The 17396-nt window shown below is 38.1% G+C and overlaps 1 protein-coding gene across 5 annotated transcripts in view; it reads right to left on the bottom strand.

Moving 5' to 3' along the window:
• LOC145991995 (uncharacterized) overlaps positions 1-17396 on the bottom strand; it is a 184746-nt gene that overhangs the window by 93683 nt on the left and 73667 nt on the right. Inside the window, exon 4 of one of the 5 annotated variants that reach the window (XM_083127992.1) lies at positions 1371-3861. The exons of the other annotated variants lie outside the window; for them this stretch is intronic. Coding sequence (XP_082984118.1) covers positions 2682-3861 — 1180 coding nt within the window. The 3' untranslated portion in view covers positions 1371-2681. Of the gene's footprint in view, positions 1-1370; positions 3862-17396 lie in introns of those variants that run through there. 5 annotated transcript variants of the gene reach the window in all.

Here is a 17396-nt window from a genome sequence, read left to right as displayed (position 1 = left end):
AAATACAGTCATCTGCAGACAAGGATGTAAACATATTACAAAAGGTGTGGTGTGCACAGTGAACAGTTTGTCTTCCCAAGGATAACCACGTTACAGATCCCCAATGAACTACCCGCTCCTCCGTGGATATAACTCGTTGCTCCCGCCCACAGCAGCGATACATGTGGATCCCGTCCAGTAAGCAACCAAAGTGCGATGATGCTAGCCCAGTTTTATCCAAGCTGCGCTGGCGCAGCGAGCTGGGTCCTGAGACGTGCCACAATGATTGATCAGACCCTGCTTTACGGAGTGAGTCATGCCTGCACACGCAGACCTCTAGTAAACTGCACATTTAGATCAGAAATCATCAGTAGAATTAAGAATTAACAGTAAATATTCCCAAAGAGTAGAGAGAAATTTATGAGTGTCATAAACTGAATCTGCCTTGCATTAACTCAAGAAAATTGGCGTTAAATTTAAACACAACAGCACACATATCTCAAGCATTTAGAAGAAATTTAAGTTAAATACATTTCTGCTTGCGTTAATTAAGTTTTACTAATATTGACAATATTTCCTATTTCAAATTACATAAAAGCAGATCAACACTTTGAGAAATTAATATCTCTAGCATATAGTATGATCACCAATGTTTGGAAATGACTGCCAAGGGTGAGCAATCATTAGAATTTACACCAGAGACTTTCTGTCAAACACAGTAAGCTGTTCAGCACAATTTGGAGAAACTCTCTTACCAATATTGTAATTTCATTGTATAAAAAATACATTAGAAAATTATAGAGTTTTAGTTTTGGTTTTAAGTAAACTTTTATGCACCGATAGGCTAATTAGGACCTACAGTTTAATGTGGGATCCACACCACTATGTGCATCCACTGGGTATCCAACACTTAATTAAAAGCCCACAATGTAAGACATTATAGAAGAAATGACGAATGAAAAATTTAACTGAATTTAACATTAGTGCAGATTCATTCTACTTTCTCCAGGATAATATTTGAAAATATTTGCTCCTAATTAATGTGCTTGCTGTGTGAATTGATTTTGTAAAATATAATAAATGAAAATCACAAACATATAAGAACACACTTTATATTGTAGAAAGTGGAATTCGTAAACCTTATGCATGTACACAACGCGACTAATCTCTGTACTTACTATGAATGCACAAAAACAACAAGAAAAACATACTGAACACACATATGCAAAAATTATCAATTTCTGTACTTTATTTTCAGTTTGATGAACATAGAAAGAACTCAAGAACATCCATATTCATTCTTTTTTAGGAAATGTTATTGATTTCCATTAGTAACATATACTATGTACAAAATTGCATTTCGACACAAGTTTATATACTAAGTTGTACTGATGGTATTACAATGTGATTCGGAATTTTTAAAAGTAACCTAGTTACCTTTCACAACACACTTATGCAACAAAAACAAAGTTATACAAGTTTTGGCATTTTGAGTGGCCTTCTTACCATTTTAACTGCTAGTTAGTTATTTCTGACCAGTTAATTCCTAACATAAAATGTAAGCAACTTTTTATGCATACTTGCAGTTGTTTTTAAAACATTTCATTTCACATTCTACGTCCACAGATTAAAGAAATTTAACATTTAACCTGATTTATGTCTTGTAGGTTACTTGCTTGCATCTCCAAGTCAATGAGAACATTGAGAAGGATGTTATTGATTTCATTATTCTAACATTCACAATCTCTTCTGACCATCATTTATAACTCCTTACATTTGCTTACCTCATAATTTAGTTAAACGATCAGTTTCAGTTATTGAGAAATTCTTCATGTGATGCTGGTTGGATGTCCTCATAAATGTGCACAGAAATGCAAGTCTTTGGTACTTTTCCCAAGTAGGATTTACAAGAATATTTTACAAATTACAAAAATTTAGGTAAGTACAGCCTAAATTATAACTGATCAATTTTTCACAAAAGAGTTGGACCACATTCTGATTATTAACCATGGAGCATATTGCGGTTACACAATAAAAGCAGCACAAATATATAAAATTAATTACCGTTGTAAGTAGTATACAATAATGAAGATAATGATTCGTCACTGACTTAGGACATTGATGAACATCTGAAGTAGTTAATCTCTTAATCTGAAACTAACCAGTGAAAGGTTCTGAATTTCCAAATTTCACATACATAGTCTGTAATTCTATAATTCCTGTTATGTACACGTGACAATGCCCATATTAACATTAATTTAATTGCAATAATAGTTTTCACTACAATTGACATTTGGTTGGATCAAAATATCGACACCAAGGCTACAACTTGGGAAGTTTGGGAAGAAGAGAAGAATTGTGTAAGCGACTATTACTTGGAAAAAATTTCACTAGAACTCAAAACTTTAATTTTCATGATTATTAAAATTCGTAGACAATTCAGTGATCAAATAACTCCTTCACAATAATTCTACATCCAAAATTTCCATCCCTTAAGTATTCATTCATAAAGAAAACAAAATTACATTTTCATACTCATAGGCACTCATGGTTGTATAGCATCTGTTAAACATTATTTTCTGGAAAAATATGGTAGAATAACATCACTTGAAACATTTTGTTTAATTACTTGAGATCCTGTATATTCTCTAATAAATATGTAATTTAGTTCGGTAAAATGTTTAGAAGAGATAGGGCACATATTAAGTTAGAACAGCATGAATTTTTAGATGTTTCTTTAAATTTGAATTACACGCAAACATTCTACCACATACTGGACACATATAGGGTTTCTCGCCAGTATGAATTCTTGAATGTAATCGAAGGTGTGCCTTACTAACAAATGACTTGTTGCACACTGAACATATATATGTCTTCAATCCAGTATGAATTTTTGAATGCAGCTCTAGATCTCCTTTCCGTGTAAATGCTTTGTTACAAGCAGGACACACATACGGCTTCAATCCAGTGTGTATCATTAAATGCCTCTCAAGATCACGATTTTCTGAAAAAGCTTTACCGCAAGTTGGGCAAACATGTGGCTTAACTCCTGTGTGAGTCTTCAAATGCCTTGAAATATCTCCACTTCCTCTAAAGGTTTTTGTGCATATTGGACAAGCATACGGCTTCACTCCAAGGTGAACTCTTAAATGACGTTTAAGTCCTTCTCCCTGTACATATGCAGCATTGCATATTGAACACACATAGCGTCTATCTCCAGTATGAATTCTGGAATGCCTATCAAGATATTTCTTCTCTCTAAATGATCTGCTGCATGTGGAACAAACATGTGGCTTCAAACCAGTATGAATGGTTGAGTGACTTAATAGAGCCCCTTTCTGAGCAAATGCTTGGTTGCACACTGTACAAACATATGGCTTCACTCCAGTGTGAATTCGTGAATGACGGTTCAGTGCTGTTCTATCTATAAATGCTTTATTACATATTAAACACACAAACGGTTTTTCTCCAGTATGAATTCTCAAATGAATTTTGAGGTGTGTTGACCGTGTAAACGTCTTCTTACATGAAAAACATACATGTGGTTTATGTCCAGTATGTGAAATCATGTGCTCTTTGAGCAAAGCTTTGTTATCAAATACTCTGTGACAATCATTGCAAGTAAAACCACTTTTAGAGCTTGAAGATATTGTAGTTTCACATAGTTCTCGTGTGGATTTGGAATGAATTATAGCATCTTCTATCTCAGACGAGGGTCCAACAGACACTTCTGAACTACATGAGTCAAATGTGGATTGTGAAGTATTTGCACCTTGTGTTTTTGTGAGTGGTATCTGGTGTACTTTTCTGAATTCAAAATGTTGACTCTTATCCTTATAACCATGAGATGTGACTCTCTTGACAGGATTCCTCGATAGGTACCTGAAAGGAGATATTAGCTATGTCAATACATTTGACGTATCTTCAAACAGAGAAGCCATCTTCAAATTTAATTTTACGGGCCCATTATACTTCCATACAAACCAAGCAAAGGACCAAAATTAGAATTAATTATATGTATATGTAAAATCACCTTCAAGTGTGGTATATTTGACATTATTAGAACCATTAAATCTGTTTCGAGCATACAATTGTTTTAATTGTTTACAGAAAATGAGAACGAGGAGCTTATTTTATGAAATTGTCTTTTTCGGATGTGAAAGAGAGAACATTTTGTGTGGCACAGCGTGCACAACATAAACTGACTGGTCTCTTGATGGCAAGAACTGTTCAGCAGTTTCCATGAGCAACATTGTACCTAACTGTGAAAAGATACAATGCCCTTCTTCAGACATTCTGAACTGCACGAAGTATACCAGGTGATCACTAAAAGTGAATAAAATGACAACACACTATTTGTGCAGCTTCTATTTACAAATAGTTCTTGCGAATACACCATATCTATGATTCAAACCAGTGCCAGATGCACAACCCGCAAAACTTTGCAGAGGGGGGGGAGAGGGGGGGGGGAAATAAGCCTTTAGGTAGGTCCCTCAGCCATTGACATAGTCGAGGGTTCGTATATGCGCATAAAAAAAATGAACGTAGTTACTCAGAGGTACAGAAACGAATACAATATCACAGGTAAAGTTAAAAGTTCCCTGTGCATGTATCACCAGACCATGAAGGAACATTTAGGATATGTGATTTTCGATGCCGGACATCTTGGAGGTGATGTGATCAGCACCATGTTCCGGCTGCATTTACACCTCCCCCCCTCCCCCCAATGGGTACCATTTGATTTGATGCTAGGTGGACCTGGACCAGCTTTTTGCGGGGACAAAGCTGGAAAAATTCTAACCTTAGATCAAATCAGGCTACAATTTCATGAGAAAATGGTGTCATATATGTATATCACATCACCACCAGTGTTGAAACCGGGAGGGAGGGGCAGAGGGGCCCGGGCTCATCCAGTTCTCGTTTGACGCCCTTATAAGGAGACCAATGCATATCTTGCAACATATTACATAACTTTTGCACACAGAAACTTCACACACAACAGGTGGGAAATTACGCAGGATTCTGCTCTGAAATGGGAAGAATCAATAATGTGGAACTATCACTCGGTTTGAGTGTCTTTCTTGTGCTTATGGCTTTATTATTTCAGCATTTCCTTTTTCAAACCTACAATGAATTAAGGAAAACGCATGGCATATTATGAATGAATATGTGCGAGAATAGAGGAAGAAGTATGGGAATACTGCAGTCTTCATGCTCATGAATTAGCCAGTCCATTGCAAAATAGACTACTTTGTTTCTCTTTGGAAGTCAAAAATCGGCCTTGCTTAGATGAAAATTTTATCTTGGGCCTTCCTTTTTTATGTAAATATGTGTGAAGATATTAAACTCCTATAAAAGATTGTAATAATAAGTATTATAAACAGAATATGATAAAAAATTCTCAGTCAAAAGTTCAATGTAAAGTATTATGTTGTATAATTACATAATCACAGTAGTGCAGTGAAATTTTTGTCCAGCTAATAAAGTTCGATGTACCTTAAGAAAAAAAAATTGTCCTTCTTCCCGCAAACGGAAAGAAATCAGTATTTATGCTTTACCCTCCCCAAATCTAACAAATCGGCACCTATGCACATCAACCCCTTCCCATTTTAAAAACAAATTGAGTTGAATTCAATATCGCGGCCACTAATATGGTGGACATCCACTTGGAACACACCAACGTGGTTCCCCCTAAGCCTAACTACAGCACCTTGAATAACGCAGTGTGGAAAACGGCACAGTTCTGCATGCTCTGGCTGGTTCCACTCGAAAATGATCCGTTAGAGGCGCTGGTGTTGAACCCGGTGCTTGGTATTTGTCTGCTTATAATGGAAGTAAATGGAGTTTTCGCTGCAACGTCTGATTCCTTTACATGAAGCATTTCTATGAATGTGATAATTGCTATGATATCTGGTACAGTGGTCGCGAAGATATTAACGAACATTCTAGACAGTCGACCACGTCCTGTTATCGTCATACTTTCGTTAATAATACGGGAGAAAAAATACGCGTGGATTGTTCTTGGCAACTAAATTTTTGTGTATGAATTAGGTTCATTATTATTATCATCGTCATGATTTCTTTTAAAGATATACACACTGAAGCATTTGTATTTTGGATATTTACTGTCTCTTTTCTTCCGCTTTAAACTAATCGCGGCGATGATGATAATGATGATTCCATGAAACGACAAGGGGAACCCCACAAAACGTTCTTAGTGCCATCGACATGAGTGTAAGGAAACTTTCAAACCAATGGGACAAGCGACACGGGATGTTCACACTGTCACACTAGTGACACACACTTCCAGACTGTAAAATAGCATTCATTGCACATGAGGGTCCAAATAGCAAACGACACGTTCATATGGCATATTTGCCTGCTACTTGTTACTTCGGTCGGAAAGCTCCTTAAAGGAAGGGTGCTCAGACCGAAGCGACGCGCTACAGGGGGAGTTCCCAACTAAGTGACAAGCGACATGGTGCCTTCAGTCTATTGGCAAGCGTTCGCTGCTAATTGTGCGAACAACAGATAGGTGACACGAAAAACCGCACATTACAACAACAGATCTAGGCGACATGATAAGTCACACGCACGTGTCGCTTTGTCGCTTGTGCGTTGCTCAAACTGGGCCATTTCCTCAATAGCTTGCAACATGTTGCCGTGGTTTGTTGTTCGCGCATGCGCGATGCAATGAGTGTCTTGTTTTAGGAAGATTGCGCACCAAAGCGACAAGGGGGACTTATCGCTTAAGGATTTCACCAACCGAACGCTGGTCTGTGCTTCCCGTCATGCCGCTACCATGTGAAATGTTGCTCTTGATTGGCTCGTTTCCAAGCAACATGTGTTGCTTTGGTGTGAAAGTTGCCTTGGACCGAAGGACCCATGTTGCTTTGGTGTGAAATCCTCGTATCGTTTCTCGCGTGTGGCTTTGGTGTAAAATCTCCTTGAGGAAACAGTGGTCAGAACTTGTGTCCCTACGATTCGAAAGGCTGCATTGATTACGGACTGCTCGCTTCCAAGCGACACTTGTGGTTTGTCGCCTCGGTATGAAATATCTCTCAGGATACTATTTATATTCAAATAACATAGAAAAATAAAACTCTAGTACACAATCCAACACCTGATGTCCGGAATCACTTTGCGATGTTCTTCTTGTGTTACGCATGCTATTTATTTATTAATTTTATTTTACTTTTCTTTCCAAATTAATGTCATTTCATGACTGCAAATCACTCCACAAATATAACTGTTTCCATCAATTCACGTACCACCTTTCAAGACAAACAAATCTACATAATATATTCCAAAAACTAACAAAGCTCCATTACTTTCATAAGAAAATTAGCACCGACATTGATCGCACTGCCATCTCTGTTTCTCATCCGTCTGGGGAACCAGTTTCTTGGGTCGTTTTCCACACTACGTTATTCAAGGTGCTGTAGCCTAACCTTTTCTATCAATTGTGCCCAGCCTAGCTCCTTTACTTTTTATAGGGGGTGTTAACAGACTTTTGAATCACCCTGTAGGCCCTCGTATGTGAGTTTGTCAACATGAGATCAAGTTACACACACAGTTGGTAACGCGTCTGACTACCATGCTAAAGGTCCCGGGTTCGATCCCCGGCCGGTTCAAGTCCAGGAACTTTTCTAACGATGGAAGCGGCCCCGGCGCCCACCCAGCGTCGAATAACATGGGTACCTGGGGGAAACCCTGGGGGGTAAAGGCAGTCAGGGGCATGATGCTGATCACATCACCCCCACTCACGACCGGATCAAGAAAGTGTGGGCCGTTACCCCACACTCCCTATACGCCTGTGTGTGAATGTAGGTAGAGGGGGCCTTTGGTAATATTTTGTAGGGGGGGTGCAAGATTTGTAGATCTGGCACTGATTCAAACTCATGTTATTGGACAGTATTGGAGGAATATGTTCAGTGGTTGAACACTGCAGAAATATCCTCTTGTCATTCTGCCACAGATGTGATGGCTTTACACCCCTTGGAGTACAGAAATGTGAGAATATAAATGGGTCACATACATTCTGATTTTGTAATTTCTTAAACCAGACATTGCAAAACCGTTGAATGTGGGCTGGCCTCAAAGAGATTTTTCTCTGTCAATGGTTGGCTACATACAGTAGGTCCTAAAAGCTACGTTGGGGCAAACTTATGAACTTTGCATCTTTGTGCTAACTGCAACCCCACTGTAGGCAATGTACAACGCATTAATATCCAAGAAAACAAGAAAAATCCTCCAATGCATTATCATCATTATTAGGGACACTTGCAAATGAACCTTGATGCTGACGAGCAACTACATAAAAGTACTATGAAAATGCATGCTCATGTCTGATAAGTATTGTGTTTGAAGGTAGTCTTTTTCTACACCATTTATCATCTGTCCCGTTCTCTGCATTATCTCCAAAATTCAAGACAAATCTGAAATTTGTCTCAGTACCATTCTTATATTTGCAGTGATTCGCTAGGGGTGGCGTGAATACATTATAAAATATTATACTAAATACGTTTAATATAAATACGAGGCGTATTCGTAAAGTAAGTACCATTTGCATATATTGCCGCTGTAATGATGCAGTCGCGACCGTGCGAGTTGTCGCTGACGTCCTTCATCCGTTAGTTAGCCACAGACACGCGTGGGAGCAGGTCATGCTTTTTCTTTGTAGTTATCTTAAGGTTTGAAATGTTCAAGAAAATCAATCGGCCCGCCGACTGTGAAGTCCGGTCTGTGATTTGTTTTCTCAATGCAAGAATGGTTGAATTCTTGCCTAGAGGACAGACCCCCAACAAAGATGCCTGCTGTGACACATTAATCCGACTACATCGTGCAATTCAAAACGAAAGACACGGAATGCTTAGGGAAGGCTTTGTGTTGCTTCACGGCAATGCTCGTCCGCATATGGCCCAACAAACTCAAAATTTAATCATGCCATTCGGCAGGGAACAATTTGTTCATTCGCCAACAGCACTGACTTGGCACCAAGTGACTACCGTCTTTTTCTTCATCTGAAGAAGAAGTTTCTTGCTGGTCAGCGTTTCGACGACGAAGATGACGTCGAAGCAGCAGTGCATGGATGGCTTTCTTCACAGGCGGGAACATTCTATGATGATGGGATACAAAAACTAGTGCCACGCTATGACAAATGCTTGAACAATGGTGGAAACTACGTAGAAAAGTAGTTTAAGGTCTGTAGAATGCAATGCAAATCAAAAAAGGTACGAAACTATTTTACTTTATTTTTTACACCCTTTTGGTACTTACTTTCCGAATACGCCTCGTATAATATTAAATAATGCATGTACTGTTGAGGATGTATCAGTTGAGATTTTATCTTGTGTCCCACTCTCGAATTTTTTCTGGGTCCGTCACTGGGTTGCCAGTGATAGAATTTGCAACATAGGTATACCTGCCAGGGATGGGGGGGAGGTTGTCGCCAGCACAAGTCCCCCTCACTTAAAGAAGAAAATGAGGTGTATACGTATAGTAAAGAGTTTTACAATAGTCTCCATGCCCTAAGAATGGCAGGTTTCAAAATTTCATGTGTCATTCTGACTTTCTGTGAGTTTTCTTCATTTCCACCAAAAAATGTGCCAGCTGCTTAAATGGCCAAGTTGCACAGACATACAAATGTAATTCATCTAATTTATATAGCAAATAATAGTTACATCATGTAATCATGAGATGTAGAGAAGCAATTACTTATCATGGATGCAATTTATGATGTCGTTTGTCTATTTGTAGGAGTGGAAATCTAAACCTGCGTCATGAACTGTGCTCCTGCAACTTCAAGATGACATTTTCTAATTTTCTTTTAGGACCTCGTGGCGAAGTGGTTAGCACATTGTGCCAGGTTCGATTCTGATACCACTAATATTATATTCCACATTAGATGTCTAGCACAAACTTCATTATATACTCTTTTCTATTTTGAGCGATTATTATATCTCTGATCTCTGCAGTCTTTTATATCTAAACCCAGTCCATCGAAGGGCAGAATGTCGGAAAGAAGCGATACTATGTTTGTGTAGTATTACGTGCATTTTACGCGAGAAGTGGGATTGTACAAGAACTTGCCGATATGCAATTTTACGCATTCTGTGAACGTGTTTCTGAACCCATGATTGTGAAGGAGGAATGCAGTTGGCTGGGGACATGTTGCCAAATATACTAGGACGTCCACATCTAGACCGAGGTGAACCCACGACGGTCGGAGAGCGGCGAAGTTACTGGAGGGCGCTTCACTGGTTCTACGTCGAATGGTCCTGATTCCTGTCGCCAAGAGAAGGGGCACAGTGGCGGAACTTCAAAACCACAAGACTTCAATTCCTGACAAGCGGCATTAAAGTCTGCATAAAAAAAAAAAGAGTATAGCTTTTCTCCCTTTGTAAGTTGACTCCACATCGAACGATGTTCTGATGAAAAATATTCTACTCGACCACTAGTCACGTGACACTCTTAAAGTCTTCCTGTCCTGCTGGAGTTCACATGGAAATAGTTTTCCAGTGTTGACAGGCAATCTGTGTTGCCTACTAACTAGCATTATATACTGGTATTATACATATTATACTGGTTATTAAATTAGATTTTCCAACCCTGTAGCTCACATTATATTCAGGGTGGTGCAGAGAAATGGCAAAATTTCAATTGACGTAAAATGCACAAATAATCACAGGAAAAAATACATTTAATGGATAAGCATGTACATAGTATGCCATTAACTATGACATTTACATGTCATTTTACATGTCACTTTACTTATTAAAGATTACATCAGAAAGATGTGTTCCATCTCAGCGTACACATTCTGAAAGTCTGCTGTGGAAACTCTGGAATGCCCGCTGTATCATGTCTTATGCAACACAGGGTCTTCAGGATGTAATTGCTGCACAATCTGTAACTTATAGTGGTGGAACTTCATTTCATGCAGTATTCTTTGTACGCTTCTTCCACTACACTGTAGGGCTGATACATGTTGTCGAACAGAGCGGCGAGGGCTCCTCTGAATGGCAACTCGAACTGCTTCAATATTCTCTGGTATACGTACTGTTCAAACTCTACATGGGGGCTTCTTGTTTAACGCTGAACCGGTTTCTTCGAAATTATGCACCCATGTTTTAATCGCACAAGCTGATGGGACACGAGCATGATGTCCTAGCTGGTAATGCTGCCGAAATACCCTTTGCACACTATCACTGTTCTTATAAAAAGCTTTCACAGCGAAAGCACACTCCGAACCATTCCAATACTGCATCATTACTAAATAACAAAGCCTCCTCAATGATGTCACATCGGTGCCGAACAAATGCCGGTGCTACAGTGTTGCCAATTCCACATTCAAATTTTGCCATTTCTCTGCGCCACCTGTTATTTAGGGTGCATTTGAAATCAGATTGATCTGCCATTCTGCAATATATTTCATTGATTTCTTATGTTCTTAAACTTTTTAAAAAATTTCTAAATGGATCGTTGTGATACCACAGGATGGCCGACCATGATAAAATTCAAGTATAATTCCCGGTTTTCAAAGCAAACATTAAAAAAATTCAAGGGATCAAGCAGATGTTTTCTCTATTTAAACCTTACATATTACCACTTTTCACCACCCATGCAGACACATACAAACACGTATATTAACAATATATAGGGTGTGTGCGATTCCATTGTATCCAAAAATTCAAATGCAATTCAACTGAATGGTATATATTTTTAATTTAAGGAGCGGAGTTTACATTTGGCATTTCACATACATAGAAATACATCTACAAACATAAGTATCAAATGTTACAGGATATAGTAATCTATGAAAAATTGTTAATTGTACAAGAATTTCAAATTTATCTAATCAACTTCCAGATATATTGTGTTGCAATAATCTTCCATGTCAGATAGATTGTTCTGCAAGGGACATTAACAAAGCAAACAGATTGAGAAAATTCTCTTTTATTTTCCACCCAGCTTTCTTACCTTTTTCCTCCCCAATAAAAATAAAAGCTCAACTGTGAAAAACTTGCCTCACGGCATTAATAAATTTGTATAAATTCAATGGGATTTGGATTAATAAAAGTTGAAAATTTTCACATCTACAGAGAAAAACACATAATTCCCGGAGCTAATAATTCATAATTCCTGGAATTCAAGAAATTTCTGGTGAGTAGCCACCATGTACCACTATTACTCGTGATTTATAAAACTAAATACGAAAGTATAAATGGACCACATATTTATTCTATTTGACAAAAAAACAGACATACTGAATTATGTTACCAGAGGTCAGAATCGACGTAATGAAATGTTATATTCAAGATGTCATGGGTTTGATTTTCAGTCTGGGCATGGGTTTTCCTTTTGAGTGTTCTCCTTCCATCAGTTTCATCATACAATCACTTATCCTCATCATCGCAATTAGTCAAAAATAGTGAAAATCAAATCATTCATTCACCATTAATTGTTGAAACACTTTGTGACATTTGCATTTCCATATATTAGGAATGTGTTAAGATATTACAGATGCGTTGATGATTGATAAAGTGCAGATTAACCTTCAGTGTACTTCATGTTCATTGCACACTCTGCAAGGTAATATTTAAACACATTTGTTCATAGTTAACTTGACAGCTATTTGCAGTCTTGGGAATCCTACGAGGGTCACTATTTATATTTTGAGCCTAACAATGAAAAAACAGGAATTTGGCATTGAAAACTGCTTTATTGTTTTTCGAAGTATTCTCCTTTATGGTCAATACACTTTTGCATTCGTTCGAACCATTTGTCAAAGCAGTTTTTCCAATCTTCTTTAGACACCTCCATAATATGGTTTTTGAACGCATCAACGGCGTCTTCCACCGACGAAAATCGTTGTCCACGCAATTTATTCTTGACATTCGGGAACAAGAAGTCATTGGGTGCCAAATCAGGACTGTACGGTGGATGACCCATCAATTCAATTTTTTGACTGTTCATAAAGTCGGTTGCTAGACGAGATGTGTGACAGCTGGCATTGTCTTGATGAAGAATGATCCGACGGCGTTTGTTTGTTTTCCGTATTTGACCGAAGACCTCTGGCAAACAAATTGTTGTGTACCATTCAGAGTTGACCGTTCTACGTTCCTCTAAAGGCACAGTTGCCACATGACCAGTTTTCCCGAAAAAACAGGTGACCATTTGTTTCGATGTGCTTCGAGCGCCAACAACTTTTGTTGGATTGGATTCATCTTGAAACACCCATACAGTAGACTGCTGTTTACGTTCCGGCTCATATGCATATATCCATGATTCGTCACCTGTTACAATCTTATATACGTCTTTTGAAGCACCACGATTGTATTTATTGAGCATTTCTTTGCACCAATTGACGCGATTGTCTTTTTGAGTTTTTGTCAAATTGTGTGGGATCCAAAGAGAACATACCTTTCTCACAGCTAAATGATCATGTAAGATTTTATATATATGGTTGCCTCAATCTCACAGTATATCACATGAAGATCTTGCAGCATTAGGTTTTGCACAGCATCAATGTTTTCTTGAACAACAACTGATTTTGGACGACCTTCGCGAATCTCGTCGGTGAGCGAATGGCGGCCACGATTAAATTCGTTATACCAGCGTTTCACAGTGGCAAAGGATGGGGCTTCATCGCCAAATGTGGAAGTAAGTTGATCGATGCACTCTTGTCTTGATAATCCACGTCAAAAATCGTAAAAAATCATCGCACGAAAATGTTCACAAGTTAATTCCATTTCATTGTTGTCGCGCAATCTCCAAGGCAACATAAACAACACAAATCAAGCTATTGACAAAACATTTGAAGTACGTTATGGTCAATAATGCCAGACGATTCTGTGCAAACGTCAAATTGCACCTAACTTCAATCAGTGTTGCCAAGGCTCAAAATATATATAGTGACCCTCGTACACACTGAAAAATTTAAATCACAAACATAAAGGAAAATATATTATTTTATATTGTCAAAAGCAGAATTCATAAATCATAATATTTGTGTATACAATTTGAGTATTATCCTGCTTTCTATAATAAACATATAAGAAGAAGAACACACATACTGAACATACAAATAGAAAAGAATTCAAAATTTTACATACTATTTTCATTTCGGTGAATATAGAAATTTCAGAACATATACGTGTATATCTTTCTTTACCAATATAGTACATACAAAATAACATTTCGATGGATTTTTACAATTCCAGTTCACTTTTTACTGACGGGAATGCAATGTGATTCACCTAATAAAAAAAAGGCCACTTCATTCCCATTTACAATTCTTTTATGGAATAGAAACAAAATTATTCTATTCAAGTTACTACGAGGGTCGTTCAAGGAAAAAGATTCCTTTTTTTTTTTTTTTTTTTTTTTGGAGAAAGTACGAGCCCGATAAATGAAATGAAACTAGCAATGTGTTCTTTTGTCTTTCCTCTACATTTACACACAATGCAATGTTCGTGCAGGCTACCGTGCATGTGCGGCACGTGATTAGCGTGAGTCATGTAGTGAGAAACGTGCCCTGGTCATAAGAAGTAGCGAGTCATGGCGGAACAATGTGTTTTGGCGGTGTGGAGTATTGCTCACCGAGTTTTTGCAGAAAGGGGAAACAGTCAATGCTGCATGTTATTGCCAAACACAGGAGAAAGTGAAAAAAGCAATTCGCCGCAAACGTCCTGGACTTCTTTCTGCTGGTGTCATTCTTTTGGATGACAATGCTCGTCCCCATTCAGCAGCACTAACACAGGATAAACTTCGAGAAATGAAATGGGAAAGCCGTGACTTGGCCCCGAGTGACTTGTTTCCTGCACTGAAGTCCCAGCTGCAGGGTCAACGTTTTCACACTGATTTGGAGGTTCAGACAGCCGTGAAAAGTGTTCTTCGTTCCCTGGACACCGAATTTTTTGCAGATGGCTTTCAAAAACTTGTGCAACGATGGGACAAATGCTTGTGCCGCCTTGGAAATTATGTTGAAAAGTGAGAAAGGACCATGCTACTTGGTGCAACTTGATTTTTGTCTGTAACTTAAGAAATAAATTTTTTGCAACATAGGGAAACTTTTTCCTTGAACTACCCTCATTTTAGCTCCTAGTTAGTTCTTATTTGAAACCAAAACAACTATGTACTTGCATGATGCTTTAAAAACCTGGATTTCTTATGTTTCACATCCAGGAGTAAATGGATTTAAAGTTTTTACAAAATTATATGATTAACCTTTTGCCAGTTATTTAGATCTCCAGGTGAATGAGAGCATTGAGAAAAACACTTTCTTTTCCTCCATATCCTCTTGTGACACTCGCGATATGGAAATATGCAATTTCTAACTTCTTAGATTTCCTCATCTCCAACTTTTAATTTAGTTTCACCTCTATCGTAAATCATAATTTTATTCTCTTTTTCCTTAATTATTTATTGACCCATTTCTGCCGCTGCACTACCTAGGTCCCATATCTAGATGTTTCTAAACCTACAAACTAGTAGGCTTACAACACATGCAAACTTAAGTCTTCTACTCACATCTCATTGAATTCCTCATCTCGTCTTTCTCCTTGATACCACCTCACATCATTTAGAGCCAAAATGAAGTGCAGTGCATTGCTCACACAAACCAAATGTTATATGACCCCCCCCCCCTTTTTACAGAATACAGCAGTAAATTTTCAACATGTGTTGAATAATGTTTCTGATGTGTTTGACAACTCAGTTGGTCATAAATAAAAGTAACTATTCCACAGTCATTTAGCAAAGCATTGCAATCATACTCAATGGTGAAAGAAGTAAGGAAAACCAAAAACTCAATATGCTGACTAAGGCAGAATTTATTTTATTTTAAAACAAACATAAAGTGGCTGCACTCTTCACGACGCTCGGTAACGCAGCACTGCTGATCCGCATTAGGAAGAAGAGGACTGCTCACCTTTCTACTAACTTTTCGAGTGACTTAGGCAGTACTCATTGACTAACTTCATAAGCTAATTTGTTCATTACTATTAAGTTTCACACGTGAATAATCGTACCGAGTTAGGGGGGCTACGGATGCACAGAAAATTCTGCAAGTTAGTAACACTTGTGGCCAGCGTGGATGAGGTGTTTCCAACACCCTTGCCAAAGACAACGCGGACCGGGGGTCGCTTGCCATCTTTTTTTTCTTGAAGGAGGAAGGACAGTGACCATGCAAATGAAATAAGGTACAAAACAGGAAGATATATATATATATATACAGTAAAAACTGCATATCCCAGAACCTCTATAAGAAGGAAACCTGTAAATACGGAAAAAAAGTCCCCAGAATGGACAGATTTTATACCTGAAAATGACCTGCTTACGGCAGAAACCTCCTTAACATGGAAACGGAACACCATTTAAAGACCAACGAGATGTTTTTATTCTCAGTAAGACTGAAATTTCTTCCTTTATATTTTTTGCTCGCAAGAAAACAATGCAATACTGTAAGTGGAACACGCCTCTGTTGCCACTCGCTTATCGGTAACATTGTCGATATGAAACAATGCGCTACAATACTCATAGCTGTTACGATTCCGTTTCTTTCTTTCATCTCTTACCCTCTTTCTCCACCTTTCTTTGTCTATTTCTCCTCTGCTCTTTCATCATCTTTCTATTTTTCTTGTTATCTCTCTTTGTTTCTTTCTTTTTCTTCACTTTTATCTCAACCTTTCTTCACCTCTTTTATTCCATCTTTCAATCTTTTTCTTTCCCTCTATGCACATCACGCTACAATGCCAGGGGTCCCGGGTTCAAAAAGATACATAACTGTACGTTCTTACAATACTGTAAAAAGTGTACCAACATGTTGTGTAGTTAGATAATTGTAATCTCTGCTATGCTTATTGCGACTGTATCACATTTTTATTCATGTACGTACATGCATTAGTACTCTACATTATAAGTAATGCGAAATGTAAATCTGTCTTTCCATTATTTCCTGCAGTGCTCTATACTGTATTTAAAGTCAACCCTGTATAAGAAGGAAAACTGTTAAGATGGAAAATTTTGCTCGGAATCATCATGTTGTTTCATCTGACAGGCGACTTTGATAAGCATTTTATTTCATCTGGAATGTAGTTGGACTCCTTATCTCACGCTCTCTTTCCTTATCCTTTCTTTCTTCATTCCTTTCCTTCTTTTCTCCTCCTTCGTTCTTGTCCTTTCCACTCTTTCTAATACCTTCCTTCAGCCTCTTTCAGACAGGTTGAAAGAACATAGGGATGATGTACAACTTAAGAGAGAGAGAGAGAGAGAGAGAGAAATGCGATATTTAAGCACACGAGAGAAACAGGACATGACTAGAGTGGGATGAGGCTAAGCAGATAGGAAGGGAGAAGAAAGTACTAGTGAGAAAATGGAAGGAGGCAAAGGAAATAGAGAAGGGGAATAAGACA

Source organism: Lepisma saccharinum, chromosome 9, assembly GCF_977018435.1.
Source record: "Lepisma saccharinum chromosome 9, izLepSacc3.1, whole genome shotgun sequence".
NCBI lineage: Eukaryota > Metazoa > Arthropoda > Insecta > Zygentoma > Lepismatidae > Lepisma > Lepisma saccharinum.
The sequence above is the reverse complement of the archived record's forward strand: the minus strand, read 5'-3'. Positions and strand labels throughout refer to the sequence as shown.